The sequence below is a fragment of the Conger conger genome, chromosome 13 (assembly GCF_963514075.1).
Source record: "Conger conger chromosome 13, fConCon1.1, whole genome shotgun sequence".
In the NCBI taxonomy this organism is placed as follows: domain Eukaryota; kingdom Metazoa; phylum Chordata; class Actinopteri; order Anguilliformes; family Congridae; genus Conger; species Conger conger.
In genome coordinates this window covers 17,583,215-17,600,435 of record NC_083772.1, presented here as the reverse complement: position 1 = coordinate 17,600,435, position 17,221 = coordinate 17,583,215, and the positions used below count along the sequence as shown (strand labels likewise).

General features: G+C 44.4%; 1 protein-coding gene across 7 annotated transcripts in view; it reads left to right on the top strand.

Annotated features, from left to right (window-relative positions):
* Positions 1-17,162, top strand: part of ryr1b (ryanodine receptor 1b (skeletal)) — a 105,591-nt gene extending 88,429 nt beyond the window's left edge. For all 7 annotated transcript variants that reach the window (XM_061216712.1, XM_061216710.1, XM_061216707.1 and 4 more), the window contains 16 exons: positions 259-1,571; positions 2,200-2,273; positions 2,750-2,933; positions 3,298-3,384; positions 3,682-3,936; positions 4,289-4,419; positions 4,730-4,772; positions 4,881-5,014; positions 5,327-5,387; positions 5,983-6,129; positions 7,313-7,447; positions 13,247-13,403; positions 13,749-13,813; positions 13,915-14,015; positions 14,722-14,773; positions 15,143-17,162. In XM_061216712.1, the coding sequence (XP_061072696.1) occupies positions 259-1,571; positions 2,200-2,273; positions 2,750-2,933; positions 3,298-3,384; positions 3,682-3,936; positions 4,289-4,419; positions 4,730-4,772; positions 4,881-5,014; positions 5,327-5,387; positions 5,983-6,129; positions 7,313-7,447; positions 13,247-13,403; positions 13,749-13,813; positions 13,915-14,015; positions 14,722-14,773; positions 15,143-15,238 (3,035 nt within the window). In that variant the 3' untranslated portion in view covers positions 15,239-17,162. The remainder of the gene's footprint in view (positions 1-258; positions 1,572-2,199; positions 2,274-2,749; positions 2,934-3,297; positions 3,385-3,681; positions 3,937-4,288; positions 4,420-4,729; positions 4,773-4,880; positions 5,015-5,326; positions 5,388-5,982; positions 6,130-7,312; positions 7,448-13,246; positions 13,404-13,748; positions 13,814-13,914; positions 14,016-14,721; positions 14,774-15,142) is intronic.
* The last annotated feature ends 59 nt before the right edge of the window (positions 17,163-17,221 follow it).

The following is a 17,221-nucleotide window of genomic DNA, read 5'->3' as shown; positions in this document are numbered from 1 at the left end:
CACCATGCTTATACCTTCTGTGTCTTGGGATTGTGTATAAAATACTCCAGTTCCTCTGCCTCAGGTTGGCACCTTCAAGTTCTAAAAATATGATTTCCTGATTAATCAGAATATTCTGTCCATGCGTGTTTCCCCCTGAGTAGAGTGATACTGGTAGTAAGCACTGAATCTGATGATTTATTGCAGGAGCAAATATATTTTCTGTCTATTGACAAAACTTTTCTTTCTTTTTATTTTATTTTATATCTGCTTGGTCAGGTAATGTTGTGAATGGCACCATCGCCCGTCAAATGGTGGACATGCTGGTGGAGTCGTCCAGCAACGTGGAGATGATACTCAAGTTCTTCGACATGTTCCTCAAACTGAAGGACATCGTGGCCTCCGACGCCTTCCTCGACTACGTGACCGACCCCCGTGGGCTCATCTCCAAGAAGGACTTCCAGAAGGCTATGGACAGCCAGAAGCAGTACTCCATGGCTGAGATCCAGTTCCTGCTCTCCTGCTCCGAGGCCGATGAGAACGAGATGATCAACTTCGAAGAGTTTGCCGACCGCTTCCAGGAACCGGCCAAGGACATCGGCTTCAACATCGCCGTGCTGCTCACCAACCTGTCGGAGCACGTGCCCCACGACACACGGCTGCAGAACTTCCTGGAGCAGGCCGAGAGCGTGCTCAACTACTTCCGCCCCTTCCTGGGTCGCATCGAGATCATGGGCGCCAGCCGGAAGATTGAGCGCATCTACTTCGAGATCAGCGAGGCCAACCGCAACCAGTGGGAGATGCCGCAGGTGCGGGAGTCCAAGAGGCAGTTCATCTTCGACGTGGTCAACGAGGGCGCCGAGTCGGAGAAGATGGAGCTCTTTGTCAACTTCTGCGAGGACACCATCTTTGAGATGAACATCGCCTCGCAGATCTCCGAGCAGGAGGAAGAGGAGAAGGAGGACGACGACGAGGAAGAGGCAGGTGGAGCAGAGGGGAACGGAGGAAGAGAGGGCGGGGAAGGCGACGAGGCCAACGGAGAGGAGGGCCCGCCCGAGTCCAGCTCCGCCTTCGCCGACTTCATCACCAGCGTGGTGGACTTCCTGAACATGTTCACCTTCCGGAACCTTCGGCGGCAGTACCGGCGCCTGCGGAAGATGACCATCCGGGACATGGTGGTGGGCTTGGCCTGCTTCTTCTGGACCATCCTAGTGGGCATCCTGCACTTCATCTACAGCGTGTGCAAGGGCTTCTTCCTGCTCATTTGGACCACCCTCTTCGGTGGCGGCATGGTGGAGAGTGCCAAGAAGATGACGGTGACGGAGATCCTGGCCAGCATGCCGGACCCCACGCAGGACGAGGTGCACGGGGACCTGCCCCCGGAAGCCGGGACGCGGGAGGAGCAGGAAGCCGGGGGAGCGGCCGATGCCATGGACGTGGGCGTGGGTGAGGAAGAGGAGGAGGACAGCAAGGAGAAGGAGGGTGGCCGGCTGCCAGGGTTCGACACCCCTGGGGGGCTTGGGGACATCGGCGAGCCCACCACGGTGGAACCCCCCACCCCAGAGGGCACCCCCTTAGCCAAGAGAAAGCTGGTGAGTGAGTCCCCATTTTCCAGGGATTTCAGTTTTCAGTTTTTCAACGTTTTTTCCTTATTTTCCTGAGCTAATGCAAAGTGAATTTGGTCCAAATAGTTTTTTGTGTATTCTTTTTTTTGTCTGACATGATCATGTTCAGTGAAGTCTTATCGTATTGCTGCTTAATGGACGTTTACAAGGACTATCTATAAACTCCAGTGTTTCACAACTCTTTGTTCTTTCATGTTTTAGCCTCTGTAGCTGATTATTATCTACTTGTATGTCTATGGTGCTTTAGCCTTTTTCATAGTTATTCTTTCCTGTTGTTTCTTTAGCCTTTGTCACAGTTATTTGCACCTGTTGCCTCTATGGTGTTCAGCCTTTATCACAGTTATTCATTCCTGTTGTCTCTATGGTGTTTATCCTTTATCACAGTTATTCTCTCCTGTTGTCTCTAAGGTGCTTTACCCTGTGTCACAGTTATTCACTCCTGTTGTCTTTATGGTGTTTATCCTTTATCACAGTTATTCTCTCCTGTTGTACCTATGGTGCTTTACCCTGTGTCTCAATTATTCACTCCTGTTGTCTCTATGGTGCTTTACCCTGTGTCACAGTTATTCACTCCAGTTGTCTCTATGGTGTTTAGCTGACAGCCTCAGAGGAAGAGCAAGCTGCCCCAGAGGCTGTAGAGGAACCAGCCCCAGAACCAGAGAAAGCTGAGTGAGTTCCACTCTCTCACTCCTCTTGCTTTTTCCTCTTTCAACAGCACCTTCCAACCCAAAAAGCACCTGCTCTATGAGTTTAAGAGACTAAACATATGTATAGACGAGTGTGCAATAACTAACCGAGTGAGGTCACGAGGGACATGTCAGTTTCAGACAGTTTTGACCCACAAGGCCCATGGCTGTAGGCACCTAATGGCTCAATCAATAGATGTACAGGCTCTGAACCAATCAGGGGCCTCATCACTTCAGCCAATGGGAAAGCCCTGCTGTATGTAGCCTATTGGCTAAGGTGCATGGCTGGCGCCTAGAAGGTTGGTGGCTCAAGCCCCGGTGTAACCACATTAAAATCCATGCTGTTGTTGGGCGCATAGGCAAAGGCCATTAACCCTGCTTTGCTCCCTGGGAGATTGTCCCCCCCATCCCCCCTTTGACTGTAATGTCGTGTAACACCACTATGCCTCTGTCTTGCAGCACTGAGAATGGAGAGAAGGCCGAAAAGGAGTCAGAGGAAAAAGTGGAGGAACCGAAAGAGGAGCCAGAAGTGGAGGAGGAGAAAGAGAAGGTGAAAGCCAAGCCCCAGAAAGAAAAGCCGACGACTGGAGAGGATGCCTTCGAGCTCTGGAACGAGCTGGAGGTGCAGAGGATCAAGTTCATGGTGAGCGCCTGGGAGCCTTTCCACCTCCTCTGAAAACATCACACCCTGCACAGACCTCGCCCATGATCCACTTATATCCAAAATCCATTCAAATCACCCATACAAAAAAAACACCTGAGCTGCAAAATTGGTGAGAAAAATAATCGTTCCAATTTGACTGACACCGATGGTTATACAAGTTCAACCCAGGAAGTAACAGTGCATGTGTGTCCACGTGGGTGAAAGACATTCAAATCTCAGGCTGTCTAGCAGACAAAAGATGGCAGCTCTGATGGTTATCTGTGTAGTGGTGAGTGTGTTAAAATCATCAGCGTCAGTGGTGCGTGCTGTATGTGTCACGGCGGTCATTTTTTCTCCTTCACAGAACTACCTCTCCCGCAACTTCTACAACCTGCGCTTCCTGGCGCTCTTCATCGCCTTCGCTCTCAACTTCATCCTGCTCTTCTACAAGGTTCCCACAATGCACTGCTCTCCCTGCTTCATCTTACTGCTTTTGTTTCTCTCAGTCACTGTGGAGAGATTGGGTTGATGTACTGTGTTGTGATCAGACTTGGGTCAGTCAAACGTAACATAAACAAAACAAAAAGAAAATATAAAAAAATCTCTTTTCGCCAATATGGTTGAGTTGAGTGTGTATTTGAGGTATTTTATTTGAGGTATGTGATTATTGTAGTGTTACAGTCATAGTCGTACAGTGGGCATATCCCCCTCTCTGTGAGTCTCTCTCACTGCCCCCCCCGGCCCCCAGGTGTCGGACTCTCCCCGAGGTGAGGAGGAGTTTGAGGGCTCGGCGATGTTTGAAGGCTCTGGTGTGTTCGAGGGCTCCGGGGGCGAGCCGGAAGGTTCCGGAATGGAGGAAGGAGGAGATGAGGAGGAGGATGAAGGCCTGGTGTACTTCTTCCTGGAGGAAAGCACTGGATACATGCAGCCGGCGCTGTTGTTCCTCGCCTTCGTGCACACCGTCATCTCCTTCCTCTGCATCATCGGATACAACTGCCTCAAGGTCCGTTTCCCCTGGGCGCGTTCGGGCGCACACACCTTTCATCCTCACTCCACTGCGGAGCAGCCTGCAGCCTAGGGGCTGAGGCACATGCCTGGGACCCAGACGATTGGTGGTCCCAGCCCCGGTGTAGCCATGATAAGATGGCATGCTCAGCTGTCGGGCCCTTGAGTAAGGCCCGTAACCCCGTGTTGCTCCCCGGGTGATTGTCCCCTGATTGTCCCCTGCTTAATCTAATCGACTGTAAGTCGCTTTGAAAATAACTGTAATGTAATGTGATCCTTTCTACACAGCAGCTTAATGCCTGCACATTACTCAGTTGAAAAATGTGTGTGTGCGCTGTGGTCCTCTGCAGGTTCCCCTGGTCATATTTAAGAGAGAGAAGGAACTGGCTCGCAAGCTGGAGTTTGACGGTGTGTACGTCACGGAACAGCCCGAGGATGACGACATCAAGGGCCAATGGGACCGACTGGTGCTCAACACACCGTAAGACTGAATATTACATCACAAGTCACCAAGACACATTTCATCATACCTCACACCACACCAGGAGACATTACCTCACACCACACCAGAAGACATTACCTCACACCTGGCCTTACAGTGCTACATTACGGACATCTGGCCTTACATTATGTTATCACTACTATATAAAATTAAAACTGATTGACTGATGATACATTTCTTCACTTCTGTGGTTCTGTAAAAATGTCACACTTAACTTGGCACCAGATTTGAATGAGTGGTGTAAGGATATCTAAATGTCTTTTTTCATGACATTTCATTGTGTCCACAGGTCTTTCCCCACCAACTACTGGGACAAGTTTGTGAAGAGAAAGGTTAGTGGTGCAAAAATCTGAACTGCTGTGGGACTGCGTGCGAGTATATGTCTATCCTTATGTACGGGTGAGCGATGCGTGTAAATTCATCACTCTGTGTGTGTGCAGGTTCTGGATAAGTACGGTGATATCTATGGCAGAGAGAGGATCGCTGAGCTCCTGGGAATGGACTTGGCCTCTCTGGACGTCAGCGCTCAGCAACAGGAGAAGAAATCAGAACCTGACAACTCCATATTCAACTGGTACTGGACACCCCCCCACACACACACATCCTTCACAAACATGGATATACATACACATACATTCTGACACACACTGTCACGCGCATTCATGCACAAATGCATATTTGCACACACTCACATTTAGGCACACACATATTCACACACACACACACACACACACACACACAGACAGATATATAAGCACATAAATACATACAGTGCATGCACCATGCACAAACATAGCACTTCAAACATGCATACGTAGGCACCCAGTGAAGGATTTTTGGGAGAGAAGCTGAATTAACCCAGAATCTCCTGTTCTTTTCCCTTCAGGGTCACCACCATTGATGTCAAGTACCAGATCTGGAAGTTTGGCGTGGTTTTCACAGACAATGTGAGTGAGGATGTGCTGTTTCGCTCTGTGTGTGTGTGTGTGTGTGCTATGAACAGTTTTTCCGGTGCAACCAGCCGGTAGCTGTGTGGCTCTGTATATCAGGGAGGCTGCTTTTCAGGGGTGGGGTATAGGCTCCTTATGGTATAGGCTTATTTTCCTCTGTCATTGTCTCTGCACATCTCCTCCATCATTTTGCTCTGCTTCTCAATCTCTAGCATCTCCTCCTGTAGGCATACTGTGCCATGAAAAAGTATTTGCCCCCTTACCAATTTCCTCTATTTTTGCATATTTGACACCCATATAATTATTATCATAAGTAATTGGCCCCTTAAACTTAATACCTGGTTTATTCGCCACCTTGCAACTCTAGTTATCAAAATATAATTAGTCAGAGGAATATAATCAGAGGAAACTTTTCTTGTGATCTATCTACCCCCCCCCCCCCCCCCCCAGTCCCATTGCTAATATTATTTTAGTCTAAACAGTTACTGGGCCTCCACTATCCAGTCTGATGAAAGATAATACATAATACATATATGAGCAGCTGAAGCCCTGATGAAAGAACATGGTGACGTTCTATCTGGTTCTCCTGCAGACCTTCCTCTACCTGGTGTGGTACATGGTGATGTCACTGCTCGGCCACTACAACAACTTCTTCTTCGCCAGTCACCTGCTGGACATCGCCATGGGTGTGAAGACCCTACGCACCATCCTGTCCTCGGTCACCCACAACGGCAAGCAGGTGTGTCTTTTTTTTTTTTTAAACACACCCCTCCTCTTGCACTTTTTTTGTATTTTATTTAGACGGACAGAAAGCAGAGAGTAATATATCGCACTTTGCTTATGAAATACTTTTCTGCATTGCCGACAACTTAATTATAATCAAATAAAAATCTCTTCATGAGTAGGCCCGACGTATTACAGAATTTCTCTATGAGAAAAATGAATGCTGACCATTTCTGTCACAGTCTGTGATATAAGCAGGCGTTTAATACTATGTATGTTTCTAATACTATATATGATAAAAAATATGTTTTTATCCACACGCATTTCTTTCTTGAATGGAACTTAATCCATTTTGAATTCCGAGGCCGAAATTCCGACCAAAATAAGTATTTCGCTAACAGCAAGCTAACAGCTAACACTGCTGCAAATGTTATATACTGCACATCACTCTATGGCATGGCTTTTCAATCTAGTCAAAGCAGCCAAGATATTAAGAAACTATTCAAATAACTTATGGAAATGACTACTGAGAATTGGGCAGACACTTTTAATCCAAAGCGATTTACAAGTGCATAGGTTAAAGCATCCCCCAGTAAATACACATGAAGTGTTGTTCTAAACATATAGTCATCATAAGTGCAAATATATATATATTTTTTATTTTTTATTTTTTTTTTGGGGGGGGGGGGGTTAGACAAGAGGGATAGGGATATCAGGAAGGGGGGCGGGGGAAATCAGGAGGGAGGACTAAGGTACAGTCTGTAAAGGTGTGTTTTCAGTCTGCGTCGAAATAGGGGAAGGGATTCTGCTGTCCTGACAGTGGTAGGCAAGTCATTCCACCACTGAGGAACCAGAACGGAAAACAGATGTGTGAATGTGCAGCTCGACCGCCAGATGCTCGTAGAGAGGGAACCATAAGGCGACCAGAGCTGGCAGACCGGAGTGGTCTAGCTGGGGAGTAGGAAGTGATTAAGGATTGTATGTAAGGTGGGGCAAGGTGGGGCAGTCCCACAATAGTCCCAGAGCACCAACAATAACAGCAATAAAGATATTTACATCGGCATATAGAAAAATGTACTATTTATTCCACTAGCGAGTGACAGGACACTTGTGAGTGGTAGGAAGAAACACAGCCCTGTGCATGATGTTGTATTTGTGCGGTGGGGTGCTAACCAGCTCTTGTTAAAATCCTTCCTCAGCTGATGATGACAGTGGGGCTGCTGGCGGTGGTGGTGTATCTCTACACCGTGGTGGCCTTCAACTTTTTCCGCAAGTTCTACAACATGAGTGAGGATGAGGATGAGCCAGACATGAAGTGCGACGACATGATGACGGTGAGTGAGGGAGAAATGCTTGACTGAAAAACCTATTTTTCTTAAACCAGGTCAGAGTGGACCTCTTAGAACACCTCAAGAAAACGACATAATAAAATTAATTGAAACATAAAAAGCAACACATTTATAACCAGTGAAATCACATCACAGTTTGTTTTTTTTGCATTTTATTGCCTGATTCATGGCCTACACAAAGATCTATGCAGGTACACAAGCATGAATGCAAATGGCAGGTAAGGTGGGTTTTTTAATTAAGTACGTATTTAGTACCAGGGAGGACCCTCTTTTGCCTCCAGAACATCTTCATGGAGTGGATTCAACAAGGTGCTGGACAAATGCTGGTCATTCTGTGAAAAATCAACCAGGTGTTGGAGTTGACCACTCCAATTTTGCTCAAAATGTTGTTAAAATGTTGGCTCTTAAAGCCAAAAATTGAGATATTGGCTCTTAAAGTCACATGCGGGTGGAAAATTGGGCTTTTTGTTTCCTTGTGGCTGTTCTTAACTTGTCCTATCTTAACTTTGGATAGGAAGTTTCTGCCCCCAGGTGAATATATTTTACCTATGAGATATCATGTCACTGTGCTGATCATGTTGGTGCTTTTGCATTGTCTTTATTCATTCATGGAAATGCTATGGCCACCAAATGGTCCCATTTTTTGTTGTGCTTGTGAGATGCTAAGGTTAAGATACTCTATGTTTTGGATATAGTTTGTCTGTTAAGATGAACTCATCCTAACCTACATATAATGTAATATAAACTCATGACAAGGTGTTTTAACCCTTGTGCGGCGGACATATTTCTGTTACTCAGGACCTTTTCGCGGGTCTGGTGGACCCATACCATTATTGGGGTCTTAAAACAATACAGTCATAACAATTTATGTAAAAATACTTCACAGATGTTGACCTTATCTTAATTACAAGCAGTATAGACCATAACATATAGCATATATGGTTAATATGTGCCATTTACCCCTGCTAAATCACATTCATTAGTATTAGTTTTTTGTGATGAAATCTGATTTTGGTCAAACAAATCAATAATAATCAAAACTGGGAGGAATAAATCATGTTTATCTTCAACAAATATAAAGGAGAGAAGGCTGTCTTCAATATTGGTGTTTATTGATTTAAAAAAAATTGAAATTAGGATACAGAACACAAATTTAACAATGAACACATGCCCACAATAAGGCGGAAAACAGCAAAGCTTTCTGGGGCCCAGCCACAAGGAGGGGGCAAATGCAGTCCAGTCATAAAAAACTAGAGGGCCCTTTCACTGGACTTTTGTTCAGAGACCCAGTCATTACTCAAACAGCCCTGATTGAACACAATATCTACACACCACACGAGGGGCACAGTCTGACAGTGTGTGTGTTGCAAATTAATTTTCTGCACTTGCAGCACGTGAACTGAGTCTTTCGATCCTGCTTTGGTCCACACACATCACATCGCTTCTTCTTGGCGATGTATTCAATATCATTTTTTGCTGTCCATATTTCTCTTCTGGCTGGCTGCTGACGAGCTGGTCCTGGGGCTGGCTGCTCACAGGCTGGTCCCGGGGCAGGCTGCTGTCAGGCTGGTCCCGGGGCAGGCTGCTGTCAGGCTGGTCCTGGGGTAGGCTGCTGATGGGCTGGTCCTGGGGCAGACTGAAGGTCAATCTCACACTCAAATTCACTCTCAGATTCCGAATTAACTGAGAGATGATCCTCATTTTCAGAGCATGCGTCATCTTCCAGAGGCCCTCCTTCCATAGTAGATTCTTTCTCTTCTAAAATAATTTCTAGGGCCCTCTGGACAGACATTCGTTTTGCCATACTGAATGATTTGAGTGATAAGGAGCCGATAGATTGAATGATAAGGAGCCACACACACAGAGCTATTTATAAGTTTTGCCCTGCCCCCAATTTGCAGCTGGGTCAGAAAATATTTATGTTTAGGGAATGTTACTGACATAACATTGTGCAGGTTCCCGCCAGACATAGTGTAGGTTCACGCACACACAGACGAGAAAGAGTCTGTGAAAATGTGGGAACAGACAGGTTCTCGTTATTGAAATGTAACAATGTTGCAACCTTGTCTGCCACGCACCAGACCTGCTCTCCTGCACTCTTTGCCCTCTGTAGTGTGGAAAACCCAGTGCACCCGAATAGCATGTATGCAATGTAAATGTGTAGGGGGGTGCAGAGTGTGTGCTCAATGAAAATTAGTTAATTTACATGTTCTTCACAGAAAATGAGCCAAGGGTTATGAGTCAAAGGTTGCAATAAATATTTTTTATTTTTTTATTTTAGTAAACATTGAAAACGGGTCCCACAGACCTGAACCTCTTTAGAGGGTTAAATGAAGTATCGCTATTTTCTGGCCCAGCTTTGACATAGCTTTCTACGAATAATTTACATTGTCATTTTTAAATGTCAAGGTGAATCAGTGGTATGACGACCCTGTCATAGTGAGCCTTCTATGCAGGTTGTTATGTCAGCTGTCATAACACCACTGCAGATTGTGTCAACAATGGTATGTCGTAATTATTAATTGAAATGGCTCTTCACGATAGGTCCACGTCATCACGAACACTGTCAATTCGATTCAATTTTAGTTTATTTGTATAGCACTTTTCACTGTCACAAACAGTTTGCATAGTCACAGAAGGGAAGACAAAGGGGAAACACAGATAACAAAAAACCCTTGTAGTATGGAGAAAAATGATGACGATAGCAAATAAAGTGTCAATGAAGTATTATTTTTAAAACTCCAGTCTTTTACTGGTAATAAACCATATTGAACTGAATATTGTGTAAGCTCTTTTAGCAGTTAACTGTTCTGTTGACAGCTGTTGTTTCACTTGCAAAATCGGCCACATTTGCATGGAATGTTCTGTATCTTAGTTATCTGAAGGTAAATCTAACGACAGTGAGCGTATCGAAAATATCTTGCTGAAGATAACACACCTTCCTCTGATATTCACACCAGTCAAATGAAACACTGCATGAGGTACTTGCAGTGCTCTTGTTACAATCTATTGAATATGCCTTTGTTTAGAAGCGTGTTCAGAATATAAAAAAATAAATTAAAAAAATTAGCTCTTTACGCCCTCGGCCCCAACACATCAATTACATCATTGATTCAGCAGCATTTCCTTTTTTCACCTTGGAAGTGTAGAACTATGAAGGTAAATGGAAAAGGCTTTGTCTATCTGAATAAAGCCCAGTGAAACTGATTGATTTAGAAAGGAAATAAAAGCACATTCTGAGGAGAGCAACACATCATTGCAGCATTAGGGCTGTCTCAGTACTCTGGTGCTTCCCAGACCCAGACTCACATACCATCTGCATTATTAGCCTGCAGAAAGGAAGGCTGCTGAGCTGCACATTTCCAAAGGATCTTTGGTAGAAATGGGTCTTTATTAGATGGTTCAGTTGATTCCAAATGAAGCTTAAGTAGCAGCCTTATGAATGCCATCTGAAGGGATTTGGGAACACGGCCTGATGATAGTGAACAATTTATAATCAGTATTAAAATAACTAGAATACTAATTTTTATATGGTTGGAAAATGATATACTTGCAATGGTAGAGAGATATTGTTGTTCGTACTGGCAGGAGTTTTTTTAAGAGCGTGAGTGGTCAATGTGCCAAGAGGGGCAGGGGGAGCAGCGATGTGAAGTGAGGAGCTACAGTAGTTGAGGCATCTCAGACAAGGAATTCTGGGAGCACATAACCAAAATATGTAAAGTTAGAGGATTACAGTAATATATGCTATTTAGTGTCATTCTTACAAGGGAGGCTTACTTGCAGTTTAGAATTTCATGCAAGGCACCATCCAGCTCGTGGCCAATACTTCAAGAGAATCATATTCATACTTTGACTTGGAGCAAAGAGGAATGATCAACTATGGCAAAGTCACCTTCTCATCTGTACAGATGCAGCTGAATCAGCTGGAGTGGACACAGAAACAGACCTGCAGGGCTTATGTTCCCATTTTCATGCTTTTTTTCACATGCATGTGATGTGCATGTGATAAATAATTGCACTTATGATGACGACTATGTTTAGAACAGCATTCCATGTGTATTTTCCTAGTTCTGGATGTGATGCTTTGACTTATGGTAGAACCTATGCACTTGTAAATCGCTTTGGATTAAAAGCGTCTGCCAAATGACAAAAATGTAAATGTGAATTCACTCATGCAACAGCTCAAACTAGGTTTTGAAACAACTGGTAGTTGTTTGACCAGCTCCATACTCAACATGGTTTAACCAGCTTAAGTTGTGATTTTAAGGCTGGTCATAGCTGAATTTTACATCAAGGTCCTCCAACTGCTCTAGAGCCCTCACGTATCAATGATTCTAAAGACCCCATCTCAGCTGCTGTTTGACTGGAAAAATCGGTCATATTTACATTTTCTGTTCTGAATAATTATTTGTCAGTACTGTCTATGTACTATGTGTAAGTGCCTCCTTACAAAAGTCCCATACTGTGCATGTAAAACTGAGGGGAATTTTATTTTAGCACTGAGACTAAACAGGGCGAGTGATAGCTCATAAGATTAAGAAAATATCTGGCTGGAGATGACAAGTTATGCACTGAAATTCATGGCGGTAAAATTAAACTTTCCGCAAGGTATTTGCTGTGTTCTCCCAATGTACTGTACATGCATTTGCTTTAATTTTCATTTAATACTTAAATTTTCATATTTCATTTCCATTTTCAACATTTAGTGCTGTCCATTTTGGCAGTGACACATTTTCTGTTGTTTCTGGCTCTGTGCGCCACAATTCCTACATGGTTCACCCGGTATGGGTGTAAATGGACTCAAAGCAAATCTGTAAGAGTGTAAGACAGCAGACAGAGAGTGGTCAGTGAGTGAGAGAGCAAACAACCAGCTCACATTCTGAGGTCTGATGACGAGATATGCCCCAAGGCCTGATATTGAATCATGATGCTAACATCAGCTGTAGTTGGGAGACCCACAGGATACCACATAGTTGGCCATAGCAGAGCTCAGAGAGGTTCATTGTCCTTATTGCACTGATGCATATCTGTGTGTACACTGTCACATGCGCGCCCTTTTTCTGTAAAGTATGTTCATTTTTCTGTTTTTTTTGTATTCACTCCTTGCTCCCCTTCCTATTATTTTTTCTTTTTCCTTTGCATTTGTGTCTTATGTCCCTGTTCTCTTTCCGTTGTCCATTATGTTCTGCCTGTTCATTCTTTTCACCTGTGTCTCCACCCTCCACTCTTATGTATTTACTTCCTGTCTCTTGTCATTTGTTTCACCTGTTACTTTGCTCGTTTGTTTTGTATTTAAGCCTGTCCTTTTCTTTTCTTGTGGTGAGTTCGTCTTATCGTGCACCAGATTCTGTCCCTGTCCAGGTTCACAGGGTTCTAGCGCCGTGAACCTGTTCCTTTCTCCTGTGTGGTATCTGTTCTGTTTTTGGTTCTGTTTTAGTTTTCCTGTTTTATGATCTCTGCCTGGCTTTGGACTGTTTTTGGACTTTTGCCTGTGTGGACTGCCTTCCTGTTCTTGAACACTACTTGTTCTCTACTCTTCTACATGCCCTTCATGTACCTGTCTCCCTGGATTGTGACCATTGCCCATTTCCGAATTGGATATGTCTTTTGTTAATAACGCCTATGTTTTTTGAGTCTTCTCCTGGTTCCTCTGTCCCACACCCTGAGAGTACACAGTAAAAATCCTGTTTTTATATGTGTTATTTGTTCCACATGAATGTGATACAGTGTGTGTATGAGAGCGTGCTATATACTGATCTCTCTCTCTCTGTGCCTTTCTCTCAGTGCTATCTGTTCCACATGTATGTGGGCGTGCGAGCTGGTGGTGGTATTGGTGACGAGATTGAAGACCCAGCAGGAGATGAGTACGAGCTTTACCGTGTGGTCTTTGACATCACCTTCTTCTTCTTCGTCATTGTCATCCTGCTGGCCATCATTCAGGGTGAGACTTATGCCCCTCACACACCTTGCGCACTTCCTGTACACTGTCCGATTCAACAATCCCTCATTCAGGACATGTGTAGTGCCACAGTCAAGTGAAACTAGAAAACTGCAACACGTAAAGTATGTTCATTTTTATTGTGGGTGAATTAAAGGAGACAAAGGGTCTGAGTAAGTAACAGTGGGTTCAGGGGAGGAAGCTGTGTGATTGACACCTGTCACTCTACTGAGGTCTGATGTGTGTTGCGTGATTGGCACCTGTCACTCTTCCGAGGTCTCATTTATGCTGTGTGATTGACACCTGTCACTCCGCTGAGCTCTGATGTGGGATGTGTTTCACACGCAGGTCTGATTATCGATGCCTTTGGTGAGCTGAGAGACCAACAGGAGCAAGTCAGAGAGGACATGGAGGTGCGGAGACCGCTCTCTCATCCGTTATTCTCCATGCTGTGCCTTTATTTCTTAATGTTTAGTTGTCTGTGCGTCGTTTCACCTGCTGCCCTTTTCTCCAGACTAAGTGCTTCATCTGCGGGATCGGGAGCGACTACTTCGACACGACGCCGCACGGCTTTGAAACACACACCCTGGAAGAGCACAACCTGGCTAACTACATGTGAGTAGCCTGCACGGTTGTGACCCTGGAGCAGGCCCCAGAGGAAAGCCCTGGCCGTTTATTTACCATCGTGGTTCCCAAACACAGGTCCATGGAGCAGGATCCTTAACAAAATGGCTGCTGTTTTTCCCAGCAATGACAGTCATAATGAAGTGCATGATACTAGCCTTACAATGTGTGGCCGTTCCTGAGACTTTGAGGAATTGCCGGTCCACTGGTTGAAATATTTTGGTTACCACTGATGTAGCACTAATCTAAGTCACACGAGGAGCCAACTGAGCACGTAACTTATATATATTTATTATTAATAATAATGATAATAATAATAATAATAATAATAATAACAACAGACTATTCAGCCAATCCCAGCTCCTCATCTACTTACAGAGAAGAGAAAATCGCCACTGCATCATGCCTGAACTTGAACACCCAGAGGGTCTGTACCTCTATTAAGTGATATTACAAGCTGCTCTTTGTATAGAAAGTAAATCCTTGTAGTTTGTGTCATTTACAACCTACAACAGAGGTACTCTCGTTACTCAGCCTGACTCACTCGATGGAACAGTGGGACCCTGTACTCTCTTCCCTGGGTTGCCTGAAACACCACCTGCCCTGGGTGGCCTGAAACACCACCTGCCCTGGGTGGCCTGAAACACCACCTGCCCTGGCCTCGTTTCACATGCTCTCTCCCCCCTCTCTTCTGCAGGTTCTTCCTGATGTACTTGATTAATAAGGACGAAACGGAGCACACAGGACAGGTCAGTGCCCGACTCTGTCTGCGTCTGCCTCTCTGTCCATTTCAGACTGAGTGAATGAACACACTGACAGAGAGAGAGAGAGATCCTGACTGTCTCCTGCAGATGTTGGATGAATGAACACTGGCAGTGACACTGATTGGCTCCTACAGTGAATGAACACAGTGACAGAGAGAGTTCCTGATTGGCTCATGAACACAGACCGTGACAGAGAGAGTTCCTGGTTGGCTCATGAACAGACAGGGACAGGAGAGTTCCTGATTGGCACATGAACTCAGACCGTGACAGAGAAAGTTCCTGATTGACTTGTGCAGAGTGTGGTTGTACTGACCATAATGCAATCCCTCTCACTCTCTCTTTTCTACTTCCCAGGAATCCTATGTCTGGAAGATGTACCAGGAACGCTGCTGGGATTTCTTCCCGGCTGGAGACTGTTTCAGGAAGCAATATGAGGATCAGCTGGGATAAACCTGTGTCAGAGTGTGTGTGTGCGTGTGTGTGGGTGCGCTTATGTGTGTGTGTGTGTGTGTATGTGTGTGTGTGTGTGCATACATATGGTGTAAGAGAGATAGAGAAAAAGAGGTGGAATTGAGGTGAAGACGTTGATTTCAGGGGCAAAGGGCCACCCATTTTGAGCTGTATTTCTCCTGTATTTCTTCTGTATTTCACACACACCCACACACACACACACACACACGCACACATACAAACATACACACACACACACACACACACACACACACACACACACACACATAGCACCCCCTGCTACGAAGAGTGACATTGATATATAAAATATATGAAGGAGTGAATGTTGTAATGTGAGAGATGTACAGACAGATTGTTATTCTGTAAATACACTCCATGGCCTTCCTTTTGTGTTGAGGAATCAAGACACCGAACGTGTGAGACTGCCTGAACTCAGCTGGCACACTCACACACACACACACACACACACACACACACACACAAAGCACATTGCACTGCCTGACAACTTTCATAACAGTAACCAGAGTAACCTAAAATAAAAAAGTGCTTCTTGATGATGATGATTATCATTATTATTCTCAGTAATAATATAACTGTTATTACTAATTGTACATTTAGGCTATGTATTAGTGCTAAACAAATGTTGTTATGTTATTAATAACCTTATGATTTGTGAGTTACTTAATTTAATGGTTGATGTAAGAAAATATCCCCAGTGCTGTGGTGTGTTGGATTGCTAGAAGGTTGTTCAGCCACTCTCCAAAAACCAGACTCTTCTGCTTCAGATGAAATGAAACACAGTAGGAAATGGGATGGAAGACAACCTCCCTGACTGCTCCCAGTGCAGTGCCCTGCAGTGTGTGCAGTGAATTCTGGCAGGCAGACTCTCTAGTTAAGCCACACTGCTCCTAATTGTAGCTCCATAGCTGCGATTGGTCACTCGCGCCATTCAGGTCCCCTCAGATATGTACATCTATGTTCATATATTTTATTTAGTGTCTGGTTGTCAGGAATGAACAGTTGTCCTGGTTGTCATATCCAATCAATGAACAGCAATAGAGACGGGAGACCGGCTCTCACTTTGAAGTCTTACAATGCAGTTTCTCTGCCTGTCACGCCATCTTGGAAAGCTGGGGGAAATGACAGAAGAGGGTCAAAACCATGTCAGGTTCAGCTTGTGTGATTTACTCCTCTCCTTGAAGAGACAATGCAATTCTCCATATATTTCCTTCTTGAACTACTGTTATTTATGTGTTACCATCTACAAAGTATTTATTTTTCAATGTGTCATTAATGATGAATAAGTGTATATGTATGTGACCCATCATCACCTCCACCTCTAAACCTGAACAGGAACCAGGCTGAGGAGTTGTGTGATAAGGGTCTAACACTGAAAAACCGTCCTTTTTACTTTTGAGTTCTGAAGATATATGAAGCTCTAAGCTGCTCTGTTTTAGTCCATATTTCACTCTCCATTTCTGATGGGATGGGGTGAGGTAAATATGAAATAAATGATAAAAAACTGAAGTTTAAGTCCGGTTTGCAGTCAAGGGCAAGACATGGCTTTCGTGGTTTCCGTAGTTTAGATTGTTAAGAATAATTTTTGGGGAATATTCTTATCTAGGTAGTTAAAGCCATTTGGTGAAATAAATCAGAAAGTATGTCCCCACTCCCAGCTAAAAGCAGAACAAACACAGACACAAACATACTGGCTGTTATGCAACCTACACTTTCAAATCTTGTGATTGGTTGTATTCGTTGACACTGAATGTATAAAAAGATGATTGGCTGATGTGTGTAAGGGACTCTGTGTGTGTATAAATAATGATGACTTGTGGGTTTGCCATCTTGACTGAAGCCTGTGTTTCAATACCGATTAAATAGATTTCAATATTTTAAAATCTTTCATTTGTCACAATGTTTTTGTTTCATTTGACCTTGCATTTACTGCTGTTTATCGTT